Here is a 16146-nt window from a genome sequence, read left to right as displayed (position 1 = left end):
AACGGACTGTCAATGCCCAATTGACAATCCTATGATCAGGAACGTTTAGGATGTGTCAACGAAAGAATGGTCTCATGAATCTAACTTCTTTAGATCGCATTCTTCCAATCACATATTCCTTGGACTTATCGTTTAAGCATATAACATTTATATGAGACGGCTCAAACAATAATCTTTGCCCTTTACATTTAAACTACATTAGTTTGAAATGTCCGTAAAGTATCATCATATGATTGGTTTTAGGGCACATTTCCAACACAACCTTCACTTCCCCTCGTTATTCTAACTTATACTTAAAAAAATTCTTGTTCACTCCTAACATCATATTCGGGTTTCTGGGTTTGTATAATGTTTTTAACTCTCTCGGTTGAATTTGTGGTCTTTCAATTTTTATGCAAATTACTCAATCTATCATGTTTTGAATTTAAATTACCTAGCATGTGAGAGGTCTATGTATCCATAAAATCGTAACTCTGTCACTGATTACAATACGATTAAAAACATTAAAAATGTATTTTATAATTACTTAATATTATGATGACACGTTATACAATGGCTTGTATTCCACATACATGAAAAACAAAATTCCAACCTCGTGACCTTATGCCCCTCAAAGTAAGACAAAAGACATTGTTCATAAGAAAAATGGTTTCTTTCTGTTTACGACACATAGATATAGTACTATTATTCATTCATTGGTGATTAGTTGACCATAAAAAAAAAGTTGACCACTCCAATGAGTCAGAATAACTTTCAAGCACTCAGTTGCGTAAAAACGAGTGTCTCACTGTTGTTACATAACGTGATTAACACATGGCGATGAATATGAAATATTCATTTAGTGGTTATGCATACGGAGACCCAATTAGATGTTATTGACACTATTTATGTTTGAGTCATCCTCTTACAAGGCCAACTAGGTATCAGACTCATATTTACGTTGAGTCACACAATAAGCTAGCTAGGTATCAGACTCACATCTATATTTGAGTCGTCCTCTTACAAAGTGGAAGGAAATATCACTAGATCATGAGACTAGTAACAAAGTGTTTCTAGACAACCACAAGCATATTTGGGAATGCTTTCAAAATAGCTTAAAACAACTCCATGAAACCAAAAAGCTTCTAAATATATTTACCACAAAAGGTTTGAAAGTGTTTTTGGATTGTAAAAACACTTGTATTTTTATTAAAAATTTAGACATGCCTCTAAAACTAACAACGCTTAAGCTTAAGAAAAATTAATGAAAATGACTTGAAAACTTTGAGTTTTAACGATAAGGACAAAATAAATGGTAAAGTGAATAGTCCCAGATTAACTTTTTAGTATAACAATGTGGTTTTTCGTTAAAGTAAACAGTACTGAAAACTTTTCGTTGAATATTTCTAAGTATTATTGTTTTTTGAAAAAACATTTATAAACGAGTCCAAGGGTAATAGCGGGCCTATTGGAAAAAACATTTCTAAACGAGTCCAAGGGTAATAGCGGGCCTATTGGCCCACCTGCTCTTTTGTTGAATGGGTCTCTCCTTTTGTTTTGTACGGGGTTTCTGTTGGGCCTTTTGGTCTTTTTAATTGGTCTCATAAAATCATTTTTTTCCGTGAAAATCGGAGTGAGAAATACCGTTAAAAGCAAACCGCAAAGCTCAAGAAATCTCTGAAATTACGATCCCGATTGCCCCCAATTCGTACCATTCAAAACCCTAGCTTTACCTTTATTCCGATATCGGCCATGGCGAACCCACCGTCTTCGTCCGCAGCTCCTCCGTTGACCTCTTCCCAATTCACATACGCGAACGCCTCTTCGTCATCGTCCTACTTCCCCATGCCCTTCCACCTCCAGCAACCCCAGTACCCCGCGCCTTACGCCGTTGCAGCGCCACCCGCTCCGTCCGTCTACCCGGCCCCGGCTCCGGTCGCCGGTGTCTACTCTCTTCCTCAGCAGTATCAGCAGGTCTGTTTTCGGGACGCGTCTTTATGTACATTTACACTTATATGCATACTCATACGCTTAGTGTTTGATAATTGATGTCTTTGATTTCTTGAATAATTGAGAATAAATGGAATGGCGTTTTGCTTCGTATCGGAAATTCGTATGCTTTAGTGAAAAGTGTAATTTTTGTGGAAACGAATTCATGTTATTTTTGCTTTTAAAGAGCTATAATTTTTGGGATTCTTGTTTGAGGAACTACCACAATTTGAAAATGTAGAGAAGGCTTTTTGAGATTTTCAGTTTTGAAATAAGTAATGGAGCTACGTATCATTTTCTGCTAATTTAGGGGAAGTTGTTTGGTGTGTAAGTTTCATGTGTATAATTTGTTTTAGTGTAAATGAACAGGCTCAGCAGTTGTTTCAAAGGGATGCGCAGACGATTACACCTGAGGCTCTCGAGAGTGTGAAGGCTGCTCTTGCAAACAGCGAAATTGAGCACAAAGCGGAAGCTAAGAAGAAAGCTATCCCTCGTAAAGCTGCCGGGCAGGCTTGGGAGGACCCAACTCTTGCAGAATGGCCAGAAAGTATGTGTGGTTTCATAATTAAATGCTCTTTTATATAATATTTGTTATAATTCAATTTCATGATTGTGTCCCGTTTCAGTTTATCTTCTTTGAAGGTTTCCCTTTTGGCTACTTAGTTCACTCATACACTAGAACTGTGGGACCTTGTTAAATTCCTACTCTTCATGGGATTCAGTTGTAATTTTAGTTTTTTGGATTCTGAGCAAGTTATTCTCTCACAACAATGGCATTTTTGTTTTACCTGACTGTTCTTCAATTGAATGCATACTAATGCCTTACAATTCTGTTGGGTTTTGGCTTTTGCAGATGATTATCGACTTTTTTGTGGCGATCTTGGTAATGAGGTGAATGATGATGTTCTTTCAAAAGCATTTTCACGATTTCCATCCTTTAACATGGCAAGAGTAAGTGTCTGCCTCATCTCCTTTGTTTTTCCTTAAAGTTCTTTTATTATTATAAATTGTTTGCTTGGTGTGAACTTCTTAAATTTTATCTTCAGATTTTTATATGAAGAGCACAAAGCACTTTGTTTTATTCATTCTAAGGTAGGTCTCATCTGCTGTTTATATTTTGGTTGGATGTGTAACCGTACAAGTAGCTACAAGTTGCATATTGGAATGGTCAAAGTTGTCATGATGCATTTTTTCATTTTACTTCTAACAACATTTGACTGTAAGATGCCTACTGACAACCTACATCAACTTATGTGATTTTTCAAGCACTTGCTGTCTAATTTTGAGATCTCAAAGTTAGTTAAAATCAGTTTTGACCATTAAATATAGGTTGGACAGCTGGAATCAACATTTGGAGGTTGAGTTGGTTGAATTTGACCTGACTCGCGGGCGACCTTGAATTATTGCTTGTTGGGTCAATATGAACGAATTTGGAGTCAGGTTAGTGAACCGATTGAGCTTCCAAGCTGGTTCAATATTTTGATATTATTATGAACCTTAGGGGTCGGTGTGCAGTCCTGCTTTTGGGGCTTGGAAAGATGGTACTCTACAATAATTTTTGTTGGTCAATGAAATCTTTGTGAGAACTTTGAAATTTTCCTTCTACCCATGACCATAAAAAGAATTAACGACTTGAGTTGAAAACTGTTTAACCCCTACATTTTATTGCCGCTGTGGTGGTGTAACATGTGTGGGGGTGATTGGAGTGTGGTATTTGGCAATGGGGATCCTAGCTAGAACACCATAAAAACTGTACAGGGTACTTTGTTTTTTCCTTTAGTATGTAGATGCTTTGCTTGATGTTCTCATTTTTGTTTGATACTTGGTTGGTTGTCTCAGAATCCAATTGTTTTCCTTATTTTGACTGTGCCTGCATTCTTATAACCTTTCGTGGATTTTGCTGTTTTTCACTACGTTTTGATTCATCTACTTCTCATAGAATTTGTGAATTTTGGCTGTCATTGAAATCTTAAAACTTATATCTGTCTGCTTTATCACCATCTCTAGGTTGTCAGAGATAAGAGGACTGGAAAAACCAAGGGCTTTGGATTTGTTAGCTTTGCCAACCCATCTGACCTGGCCTTCGTTGATAGTACTAAGAATCATAGAGGTTGTTGATATGTTTTTACTTGTATGATAATGGTTGTATATAATTAATCTGCAATAATTCCAGGTAAGTATGTGGGCAATCGGCCAATCAAACTACGCAAGAGTAACTGGAGGGAGAGGATAGACTATGACGCACTAGAAAGACAAAAGGTACCATTTCCATTTGTTTAGCGTAGTTTCAAATTTATGGCTTTCCAAAAGGTAATTTGTACTTACCAAGTGTTCCTGCTTTATTTCATTTGTGGCAGAACCACACTCACAAGAAACCAAAGCCTTCGAAGAAGAGTATATTGCACAAGTGAGCTAGAGACTCGTGGGCGACGTCGTGAATATGGAAATTGGGGCAGTGAAGCTTAATGATGATAATTTGAACGAATGATAGTATGCGACGTGCATTTTTTTCGTGTGTTATACGGGGATTAGTGGAGGATCCTTTTAAATACTAATTAAATAGGTTCGATCAAGTATATTGAAATGTGGTTCAGCGTGTTTGGGACATGGTTCGGTACAACAAATGCCTAATACAAGTCGTTGGATTCTTTATGTTTCAAGTTCAGCTTAAATTTGTCATTTAGTATTTGAAAATCAAGAATCGTGTCAACTAAACGCTTCTCGATTCAATTTCATGTCCTTACTTTCATATTCTAAGTGAGTTAACATGTCACGATGATCGAACGGATAATGTCTCTTTCCTCTACTCGTTTTATGTTCACCACTTTCTCTCTTCCTCTTTTGGTTCATTCTCTCGCCCGTAAAAAACCAATTATATTAACGAAGCAGGCTAAACCAAACCGTGCTCATCCCTGCTTAATTTAGTTGAAGTTGTATAGAATCTACAACTTCGGTAAGATAGAACGTTTTGCCAGAAATCTTTTTTTCTTTTTTTTCTTGATACAAACGATATATTTTACACAAAAGAAATTCATCTTCAAATTAGCCATTTCCATTTAGTTCTTGGTATCTTCTCTTTCTTTTTCTTGCCGGAAGTTCTGCCGCTGAATGTCTGCCTTTCTCTACGTTAACGAAAAACATGAATTTGTCGATACTCTAACCCCTCTTTGTAGCTACAAAGCAAAACAGAGTGTAGGTAGTTTCATTAGGCCGGCACCCCTTTTCAACCATTGCCGCAAGCACTTCAATGGCATCGACAATCCTTGGCGTTTTGCACAGCCCGAGAAGAACAATGTTGTAACTGATAACTGTTGGCTGAAAGCCACCACTTTCCATGTCTACCAACAACCCTATAGCCTCATTCACCATCCTGTCTCTGCACAAACATGATATAAGCGAATTGTAAGTAATCTCATCGGGGTCAATTCCTTTGCTTACCATCTCCGACACCATTTGAAGCGCTCTCACTCTGTCTCCGCAATTCCACAGTGCACTGAACATTGTGTTGTAAGAGCTCACATTCGGAGGACATCCCACTTCACCGAGGTTCTCAAAGATTTCCAAAGCCTGATCAGCATTTCCACTCTTACACAAAGCAGCCAAGATTGTATTGTAGTTCACAATATCTGGCAAGCAGCCATCCGATATCATGTAATCCAAAAACTCGATCGCCAAATCCAATCTCCCTTCTTGCAGAAAGCAGAAACCAGCGGATCATAACTATACACATCCGGCGTCAATCCCTTGTCCTTCATGATCTTCAACACATTCACAGCATCCTCAACTTTCCCATCGTGACATAGCGTGCTAATCAAAATGCTGTAAGTCACCACATTCAGTTCACAACCTCTCGAACACATATTGCTCACTAGCTTCTCCCCTTCCTCCCATTTACCCCTATTCAAAAGCGCTCGTAACAAAATATTGTACGAGACTACATTAGGCGAACAGCCCTTCGAATCTAAGCTCCTAACTAAGTCGAACGCCCTATCCAGCATCCCTTCTCTACACATTCCCCTAACAACTGCATTGTAAGTATTCATGTCAGGTTTAAGCCCTTTAGATAACATGTCATCCAAAAGCTTCACGGCTTCATCAATTCCTCCTTCAAGAATCATTGCTTCGATCAAAATCATGTAAGTAATCACAGTCGGCCTGCAATTATCCTTCACCAACTGATCCAAAACCTTCAAAGCTAATCCTAGCTTCCCCCTGCCACAAAGACTCCCAATCATGATATTGTAAGTAACAACATCAGGTGAAAATCCCCGACTCCTCATCCTATCAAGTACCTTGTTTGCTGAATCAATCCGATTCGCCTTACAGAACCCGCTGATCAACGCATTGTACGGAAACAAATCAGGCTCACCATACTTCTCCAAAATCTGCAAAACCCGAACGGCCTTTTCGACGTTCCTCGAATTGAAGAACCCTTTGATGAGCTTTGTGCAGAGAACCACATCAGGCCTGTACCCCTTGTTAACCATTAGCTCAAGAAAGTAGAGTGCTTCATTGTACTGGCCTGCTTTGCAGGACCTGTTGAGAACTTTCATCAAATGGGTTTCTTTGACATCATTGTTCTGCAACTGGGTCGTTCTTGCTTCGGCGGAAGCTGCCGCCTTTGGCGGTTTTCTGCGGCGGTTTCCGTTGGACGAAATGCAACGGGTTTCCGCGGCGGTTTCCGCCGTTTGATAGAATGCAAACCCTGCAGCTCCCGGCGCTGGTTTGGTGGGAGGAAGGATTCGGGTGGGTGGTGACGTGGAGGCTCTGAGGCAACAGCTTGGCGGCAACTGTTGTCATTGGTAGAGGATTTGTTGAGGTGATTTTTCAGCTCTCATGGAGGGATTGTTTTTGCAGAAAGTTTGGAGATTTGCATGGAGAAGGTGACCAAATTGGAAACATGTCGATATCATGGACAAAGGATTCCGGTTAGATTTCGGACACGTGTTTTGGATAGGATAAGGAATCTTGTCGCACATTGTAACTACCTGAGGTTTTCGGTGTTGGGCCGGGACATAAATATGAACTCAAACCTTGGGTTGGGCTACGGTACAAAAGGCATTAACTCATGGCCCAACCAAATGAGAAATTTTTGGGTCCGGCATATAGGTCACCCGCCATGATATCAGACTTGTGCTACCATCCAATAAGAAGCTCCGTCCAAGACAAAAACATCTCACCCGGGCCCACCTCTCTTGTATTCTGGCCCCACTCACTGTTCATCGTGCACCCGTTGGGTCTTTGGTCGGACAGCCACTTGACATGGGCATCCGCACCGAAGAACTCCACATGCAAGGGGGATTTGTGGGCAAGGTAGGGCCGACATGGGGGCAGTTACCCTTTTGAAGTTTTTCCTCACCCGCCGCACAACATAGCACTACCGCGTGCATTAGGGTGGGTCGAGCATAAGGTTGTGTGGGATCTGCGTGTGTTACTCTTTATGTGCATGGCCAGACGAGTGACGTGATCCACTAGCCAGACCCAACTGCGAAGAAATTTTAGCAAGGTGCATGCTAACACACTGTTTTTGCAAGGCTGCTTTGATACTCTAAAAATACAGATAAGAAAACATCCTTCAATAATATGGTGCGTATTAATCATGATGTAAGACATAGATATATTATCATTTGAACGATTATAACGAAAAGAGGAAGAAGTTACAAGTTTGCAACATATAATGTGTCCTAAACTCGTATTTTCGAGGGCTAACTCTCCCTCAACTAATGGGTTCCGATGTCGGCAACGTGGAGCTTTAGACCTTGTACGGTGATGTACTTGTGCTGTATTTGTTCCATTTCAGTCTTCCCTTAACGAACAAGAGAGAGTTAAGTTCGAGTTTAGAAAATGTATGGCGAACTTACTACAAACTCGACAATAAAAATGGAATACAAATAACAAAACCTTATTTCATTAAATGAGGTCGATTGCTCGTTCCAAGTCCACTTAAAAAGAAGAGGAGGGCGTCAGATAGTCAAAATCCGACATTGTGTTTTCACGTTGAAATCACTATAATAATGAATCCATAAAAATAGAATACGTTTGAATTTTTTTAATACAATCAATTAGTTATAAGATTAAACTAATATAAACTGCGGATAAAATTTGAATTCAGGTGTATAAAATGCGCATATCCATTCTAAATATCTAACTTATGTAACTACGTTTACATCGGTTTTATTTGATTTAGAGAACAAGAATAAAATTTATCCCATAAGTACACAATATTAAGTTTAAGACGTCTTAATAATCAGAAGATGCCTTTATACATTATCCTTTCATCAATCATGTTACATGACAAAAAATGAGGTGTTGACTTATAAGAACTAGCTAAAGGTAGCATATTCCTTTCTTTCTTTGTGGTTTCAACCTATCCTTGCCCGCCTTACTAAATCATGTAACACAAACGCTTTCCACATATCTTATTTTACTTTTCACACACCTTTTGGTATTTTATGTCCGTTGATCTTCTTCAATTCATCCGATTCGATGATCGAAAATTAAAAAGATGTGTGAGAAGTAAAATGGGGTGTGTGGATATCACACCCCTAAATTAATTGTGATAAAATCGATTTTCAAATACTTTTATACATCTGAGTTTGAGCTCTATTATTATCAATTACTTTAATGCTCTGTAATCGCTTATTGTCCAATCGTCCAAACGGACCCCCCTCATCGACAATATTAATTCCAAACGCCATGTCGTTTCCATGCAGTTTCTCAAAAACCAAAAAATATTGGCGAGTCGACTCAGCGAGCTGATTAACTTTCCTAAAACAGGCAGAACTGTTTCAAATTTTGCAAGCTCTTTAAATTCAGCGGCTTTCATGCTTTTGTCTGCCACAGTTGGATTATGTGGATGTATCTGACCGCCGAAGCACTTAGATTTTTTCAGGTGATTGATTTATTCTTCTTGTTGTTGCCCCTTGTTTGTTCGAACACCAGATATTTGACTACTTTCTTTGTATTGTTTGCTGAGAATTTTTATTTTTTCAGGTTGGTTTTAAGAATTAAAATCGGTAAATACTAAATACCTCTTTGGGTTTTGAGCGAGATCTGCTGTAATATGCAGAGACTAAGGATTAATTTTGTCTAAAATTTAGAAGTTGTAATTCTGGGATTTGGTTGCTTGAGTTGGAAATTTTAGGAATTTGAGCAATGGGTGTTCAATACAGTCCTAGGGTTTGAAAAGGGATATTGGTTTCGAGAAGGTTTTCAACTCGTTACCAATGTCTTGGGGTTGGTTTTGAGCTGGAAATTTTGAGAATTAAGGAAGTGGGTGTTCCATGTATAGTCTTAGGGTTGAAAGGAGGTTTTTTTTTTTTTTTTTTTGGGGAAATTTTTCGATTTGTTGCCATTCTGCGAGTCGGTTTTGAGCTGGGAATTTAGGGAGTTTAAGCAATGGGTGTTCCATATACAGTGTTAGGGTTGAAAGGAGATGTTGTTTTTGAGGAATTTGTTTTCGAGGAATGACTTAGATGGGTTCACAGAGGATGAAGCCGAGCATCTCTATATATCTTGTGTTTCTTTTGTGTGAAATTGTGAATTATTAGCCGTCAGCAAAATTGTTAGTAGCAGATTAGAATTTTTAGGTTTCAAATTTTTTGTTACAAACTAATGTGTTTACTATCAAGTTGAAGTAATTTTGAACCAATAGATGGAAATAATATGTTGATGATTTTGTCTTCTTTTCGAATGCTGACTTTATAAGTTATTCAGGAATGCGAGTAAAACACCAAAACATACCGGAAGGGACAGCGGATAATGGCAGAATTAGAAAATTTGCTCTTGGAGGCTACGAGAAGAACAAGTTCATCGGGGAAAAACCGACACTCACATTCATCATCTAGGAGGAGACGTCAGGGCTCATATTCTGATGGAGGAAGTGACTCTAGAGGTGATGTTTCTGACGATGGTCGTGGCTATGCAAGCAGGAAGCCCTCTGGACCTCAAGTTCCTTTGAAGAAGAGGTTGGACCCAATAGAAATAGACGATGAACAGGGTAGCCATGAAGAAGGTGGTTATAACAATAGTGGTTCGGATCCCGGGCAGGAGGGGTGGGAGACAACAATGAATCTGATGTTGGCAATGATCTTTACAAGGATGAAGACGATAAGCAGAAGCTCACAGAGATGTCTGAACTTCAAAGAGAGCTAATTCTGTCTGAAAGAGCATAGAAGAAAAATGACAAGAGTTTGAAGGAGAATTTCTGACCAAAGTGGGACAAGGGGGAGGCCCCACAGTCCCGGAAAGAGGCTCCCCCTTTTACAACCTCTCAGGTGCGTTCATCAGGCAGATCTGCTGACAGGGCAGCTTTCAAGGATGATGCATTGAATGAGTTAATAGCAAAATGTTTGAAGCAGCAGGACCTTGAGGCTTACCTCAAGTTGAGAGATGCTTCTCATAGTGAAGATGATGGATCATCAGGGGATGATTGATAGGAGCATATTCATGCGACTTAAATGGCTTGTTCTCGTGCATTTACGTTATGTTTCTCTCGTTATTTTAGTCCTTTATGCTTCTTTTGTGTGTTTTTAGGTTCTAAGGGCCTAGGGAGCAAGAAAGTGCATTTTGAGGCCATTTGGAGCATTTTTGGGCATGGATTGGATAGCTTATCCATGGAGCCAAGAGGATGGACGAATTTGAAGGCCTTGTATGCACTTGAAGACACAAAACAATGGCCCTAACCCAATTACATTCACCTTGCCTTGGGCTTAACACAAACACCATTCCTTGCCATGCAAGGGGGAGCAATTTGGGTCCATTTCATGTACTTAAACTCTAGCCCAATCCACAATCACTTCAAAGCCATGCAAAACCTTTCAACACCCTTTAATCTTCCCCCTTTAAGTTATGATTTTATTTCCTAACCCTACATGCATTATTTATTAGTATCTTTACAAGACATTATCATTGCATAACATTCCATTTCCACCTCTTTCCCACCTAATTCACATGCCTTCATTCATTCTTTATTCCACTTACACTCATCATCACACACCTTAGCAATCAACACATGTAATCACATGCATCACAACCACAAAGAACCATCCCCAAAACACTTTGCCGTGAGTTCCCACTCCCATTTCCAGCTTTTCATAACTTTTCCTAGTTGTTTTATTACATACATTCCCCCTTCATTATTCCAAACACATGCACCCATAATCATTCATCCCCTCCTAGCTGCAATATTCCCTCTTTTGTTCCCCCATTTCACCTATAAATAAGCATCCAACACTCCTCAAAATTCACTTACTCTTCCATACACATTTTCAGTTACAAACACCAAGCAACAAACCCATTGCATTGCCGTGAGTCCCACTTCATTTTCTGCATATTTTCTCTTCATTCTTCCATCTCCAACCACTCCCTACTCCATTCCACATACACCTAAAGCCCTTAAGCTCACCTTAGACCTTGTGCTACAACAACGAGGAAGAAAAGAGTGCTTAAACGTTCATACAATTCAAGTTTGAGTTGTTGGAATGTTTAGGTGTTTCTTTGATTTCAAAGTTTAAATTTAATTCTCTTTGTTTTGTACGTATGAGAAGGGAAGAGAAGAGTGCCTAAACGTTCATACAATTCACGTTTGAGTTGTTGGAATGTTTAGGTGTTTCTTTGATTTCAAAGTTATGAGGAACTAAACCCCCTTTAGCTAGGGGGTGATTCGAAACTATGTTTATATTTGCAATTTGAATTGATTACGTTTGGTTGGAATTTCATAAGTTGTGGATTCAATTCGTTTAACTGTTTGATTGATAACTTATTTATGTATGTTCATTGAGATTGCAAGCTTAATTTTCATGCATAAATATGACGCTAAAATATAAGTGAATTTCACCTAATCGCTATGAACTTATATTCACAAGTAGTGGAGGTTGCTTATAAACAATCGCGTTAAACGAATTCTTGGCATAAGTTTCATGCGTATTCCATAGTAACGATTGCCTCGTCGATGTTTATGATTTCCGTTGAACTTAATGATCTTTGTTGAATGTCTCTATCATGCGTATTCCATAGTTAGGGACTTTGATTAAGAATAATTTGGTTGTAATGCGTATTCCATTCAATCCAACGAATTTAGGGAAATCTGAAAGTTAATCTAAGCGGATCTAATTAACTTGGAGCATTGAGTTTCACAACTTATCGAAAGACCAACTGAGAATCAATTTTGTTTTGCAAGTGTAACATGTGTGGAGAAGAACCCCTTGGCTATTCCATCATCCATATTTTTATCACATTCATATTTACATTTTGCCTTTAATTATATTCTGTCTTTTTAATTTAATATCGTCCAACCACAATTCCCCCCCTATTTTGTTAAGTCTTAATCATTCGTATTTGTTTTATTTTTGTATCTTTAAGCTTTTGGAGTCATAAACAATTGCAAATTCGTCTAAATCAAGTTCTAGCTTCTATTTGAGTCAATTTGATTGTTTTAGACAATTTGAGTTTTTCAAAGCCTTTCTGAGTCATAGTAGTCTTGTTAAGAGTATTTTAATTTAGTTTTTATGTTTTTAAGTCAATTTAGAAGGTTTTAGCAAGCCCTCCTAATCCCCGGTCTAGAACGATCCCTCACTTATCCATTCTACTACAATTGTCAAACGAGGGTTTAATTTGAGTGTCAAGTAAAATCTCGCATCAAATTTTGGCGCCGTTGCCGGGGATTAGCAACTTTGCTAATCCTTTGTCTTTATTTTTATATTTTGTTTTTCGTGCATTCTTATTTCAGATTCTTAGTTTGTTTGTTTCCTTGTTTTTTTAGGTACTGTGTATGACTCGTAGCTCTCGGCCTATTATAGAGAACATCTCCGACTTTGACGGTGATTTTGAACGCACTTTGAGGAGAACGAGGAGTCAACAAGAGCCACCACAACCTCCACCACAACCTGGGCTTGAAGAAGACGAAGTAGGTGTAGAAGAAAAGCCCACGGATCAGATTTTTGAAGAAGAACAAGCCATGGCAGCAGATAATAGAACCATCAAGGAGCTTTCGGCCTCGGGTTTGGATAATGCATTGCCTCTTTGTATCCAATACCCCACGGCTGCAGAGGGGAAGACTGAGGAATTTGAACTCAAATCCAGTTTGTTACACCATATTCCGAAGTTCCATGGCTTGTCTATGGAAGACCCCAACAAACACTTGAAGGAGTTCGAGGTGGTTTGTTCGAGCATGACCCCCGTCAATGTGGATAGGAGTATATTGAAGATGAAGGCCTTTCCATTTTCACTTATGGACAAGGCCAAAGATTGGCTCTACGAACTAGCCCCGGGAACTGTGACTTCGTGGGAGAGTATGAAGCGTGCTTTCTTGGAGAAATTCTTCCCTACTTCGAGAGTGATTCTCCTACGGAAGAAAATTAGTGGTATTCAACAGAATCATGGTGAGACATTCCCGGCTTATTATGAGCGCTTCAAGGGCCTTGTAGCTTCATGTCCTCAACATCAAATGAAGGAGGAACTTCTCCTTCAATATTTCTATGAGGGCCTCCTTCCTATCGAACGTCAAATGCTTGATGCATCAGCGGGAGGAGCATTGGTGGACAAAACACCAAGGGATGCCAAGATTCTCATAGCCAACCGAGCGCTCAACGCTCAACAATATGAAGGAGTGGGCCAAAGGGAAGCCCCACGGCAACAAAGTATAAATGAGGTGAGTGCTATTTCTGAAATTCAATCACAACTTGCTAATCTTAATTCTCTTGTTTCTCAGGTTGTGATTGGTCCAAAAGCACAAGAACACCAAGTTTGTGGCGTGTGCTCAATTCAAGGGCATCCATCCGACAAGTGCCCTCAACTAATCGAGAATGGTGGTTGGGAATCTGCCAATGCAATTGGTTTCCAAGGACAAAATCAAAACAACCCATACTCGAACACTTACAATGCCGGATGGAGGGACCATCCAAACTTCAAATGGAGGGAGCCACAACAAGCTGCCCAACAAGGAGGATTTAGGCCAAACCCCCCTGGTTTTTATTCCAAGCCGTATGCACCCCAACAATCCCAACAACCTTCGGCATCATCTCATTCAGGTACGTCTTTGGAAAGTAATCAAGCTATGCAATTACTAACCTCTATTTCGCAGGGGTTGCAAAATCAAAACAACCGGATAGAAAATAACGAGAAGGAGATGATGGATATGAAGAAACAAATAGGGCAGATTTCTGAGTTCCTTGGACAGATTAGAGAGCAAGGAAAGCTTCCTAGCTCAACCACAGTCAATCCAAAGGGAGGATTCGAATCCGCCAAGGCCATCACCCTAAGGGGTGGAAAAGAAGTTGGGACCGAGCCAAACAATCCCAAATCTGCCCAGAAAGTAGATGAAGAGAAGACACAACCTGAGGCAGATCACCCTAACTCGGCCAAATCAGGTAATTTAAGTTCAAATTCATGTACTTCACGTCCTAATCTGCCCAATGTACCTTTTCCTCGCAGGTTCATGCAAGAAAAAAAGGAAGAAAGCGAGAAGGACATTCTTGAAACGTTCCGGAAGGTGCAAGTGAACATACCGCTTCTCGATGCAATCAAACAAGTTCCAAAGTATGCTAAATTCCTCAAGGACCTATGCAATACAAAGAGAAGGAGGACAAACAAAGAGGTAGTGAAGGTAAGCGAGAATGTGTCCGCTGTTTTGCAACGTAAACTGCCTACCAAGTGCAAAGACCCCGGTAGTTTCACGATTCCTTGTGTGATTGGACATAATCGTTTTGAACATGCCATGCTTGATTTAGGTGCATCCATAAATGTCATGCCTTATTCTATTTATGCATCTATGAATTTGGGTGAATTAAAACAAGATGGTGTAATTATACAATTGGCCGATCGTTCTAACGCGTATCCAAAAGGAGTTTTGGAAGATGTGCTTGTGCAGGTGAACCATTTAATTTTTCCAGCTGATTTCTACGTCCTAGACATGGAGGATTCAGCCCATTCTACATCTTTGCCGATTCTCCTTGGTAGGCCATTCATGAAGACGGCCCGAACAAAGATTGATGTATACAAAGGCACCTTGACAATGGAATTCGATGGGGAAGTGATTGATTTTAATATTTCTGAAACTATGAGATATCCCGTTGATGACCATTCTTGTTTTTCCATTGATGTTATCGATTCTTTGGCGCAGGTATACCTTGAAGAATTGAACGAGGACGCCCTGGAAACAACCATCACTAAGGCCATAGAGCGCAAAAATGAAGGATTTGGGCCAATGCAAGGCCACGGCAAGGAGGAGGAATTCTTTGCAATGGGTTCTAGTGAAGAAATAATTGAGGTTGTGGCAGCCCTTGAGTCATTGCCACAACAATATGGTAAGGTTCCACTCTCACTTTCCAATTCAGTTTCCACTAAGATGCTACCTTCTGTTGTTCAGGCACCATCGCTTGAACTTAAGCCGTTGCCGGACCATTTGAAGTATGTGTTTTTGGGAGAAAGCGAAACATTGCCCGTCATCATTTCATCAAGTCTCACGGCAATGGAGGAGGAGAAGCTTGTGAGGGTGCTGCGAGAGCACAAAACGGCCATAGGGTGGACTTTGGCCGACATTAAAGGAATAAGCCCTACCACATGCATGCACCGTATACTTCTTGAGGAGGGGGCTAAACCAACTCGAGAGGCTCAACGCCGTCTCAACCCTCCGATGATGGAAGTGGTGAAGAAGGAAATAATCAAGCTTTTGGATTGCGGAGTGATCTACCCTATCTCCGATAGCCGTTGGGTCTCTCCAGTTCAAGTCGTTCCCAAGAAGTCCGGAGTAACTGTTATCAAGAATGATGAGAATGAGCTCGTGCCTACACGCATTCAGACTGGATGGCGAGTATGTATCGATTACCGGAAGCTAAATGCCATGACTAGGAAAGATCACTTTCCTTTGCCATTCATCGACCAGATGCTCGAAAGGTTAGCCGGTCATGCTTTTTACTGTTTTCTTAACGGATACTCTGGATATAACCAAATTGTGATAGCCCCGGATGATCAAGAGAAGACCACATTCACATGTCCCTTTGGAACATTTGCTTATCGTCGCATGCCATTTGGCTTATGCAACGCACCGGCCACTTTCCAAAGGTGTATGGTAAGTATATTTTCCGATTTTGTTGAAAAGATCATTGAGGTTTTCATGGATGATTTCAGTGTATTTGGGAGTTCATTTGATAATTGCTTGGATAATCTGACCTTAATTTT

At 39.8% G+C, this 16146-nt stretch overlaps 1 protein-coding gene and 1 pseudogene across 2 annotated transcripts in view; one reads left to right on the top strand and one right to left on the bottom strand.

Moving 5' to 3' along the window:
• The first annotated feature begins 1603 nt into the window (after positions 1 to 1603).
• LOC137744736 (uncharacterized) overlaps positions 1604 to 16146 on the top strand; it is a 37320-nt gene continuing 22777 nt past the window's right edge. The window contains exons 1-5 of one of the 2 annotated variants that reach the window (XR_015954124.1): positions 1604 to 1953; positions 2338 to 2515; positions 2822 to 2919; positions 3976 to 4227; positions 4326 to 4719. Coding sequence is in view for 1 of the 2 variants with exons in the window: in XM_088681249.1 (XP_088537375.1) it covers positions 1732 to 1953; positions 2338 to 2515; positions 2822 to 2919 (498 nt within the window). In the remaining variant the exon portion in view is untranslated. Of the gene's footprint in view, positions 1954 to 2337; positions 2516 to 2821; positions 2920 to 3975; positions 4228 to 4325; positions 4720 to 16146 lie in introns of those variants that run through there. The other variant, XM_088681249.1, reaches the window with a different exon arrangement.
• LOC148692126 (uncharacterized) lies at positions 4862 to 6764 on the bottom strand (annotated as a pseudogene).

Source organism: Pyrus communis, chromosome 12 (genome assembly GCF_041283825.1).
Source record: "Pyrus communis isolate YQ-2024b chromosome 12, ASM4128382v1, whole genome shotgun sequence".
Classification (NCBI taxonomy): Eukaryota; Viridiplantae; Streptophyta; class Magnoliopsida; order Rosales; family Rosaceae; genus Pyrus; species Pyrus communis.
The sequence above is the reverse complement of the archived record's forward strand: the minus strand, read 5'-3'. Positions and strand labels throughout refer to the sequence as shown.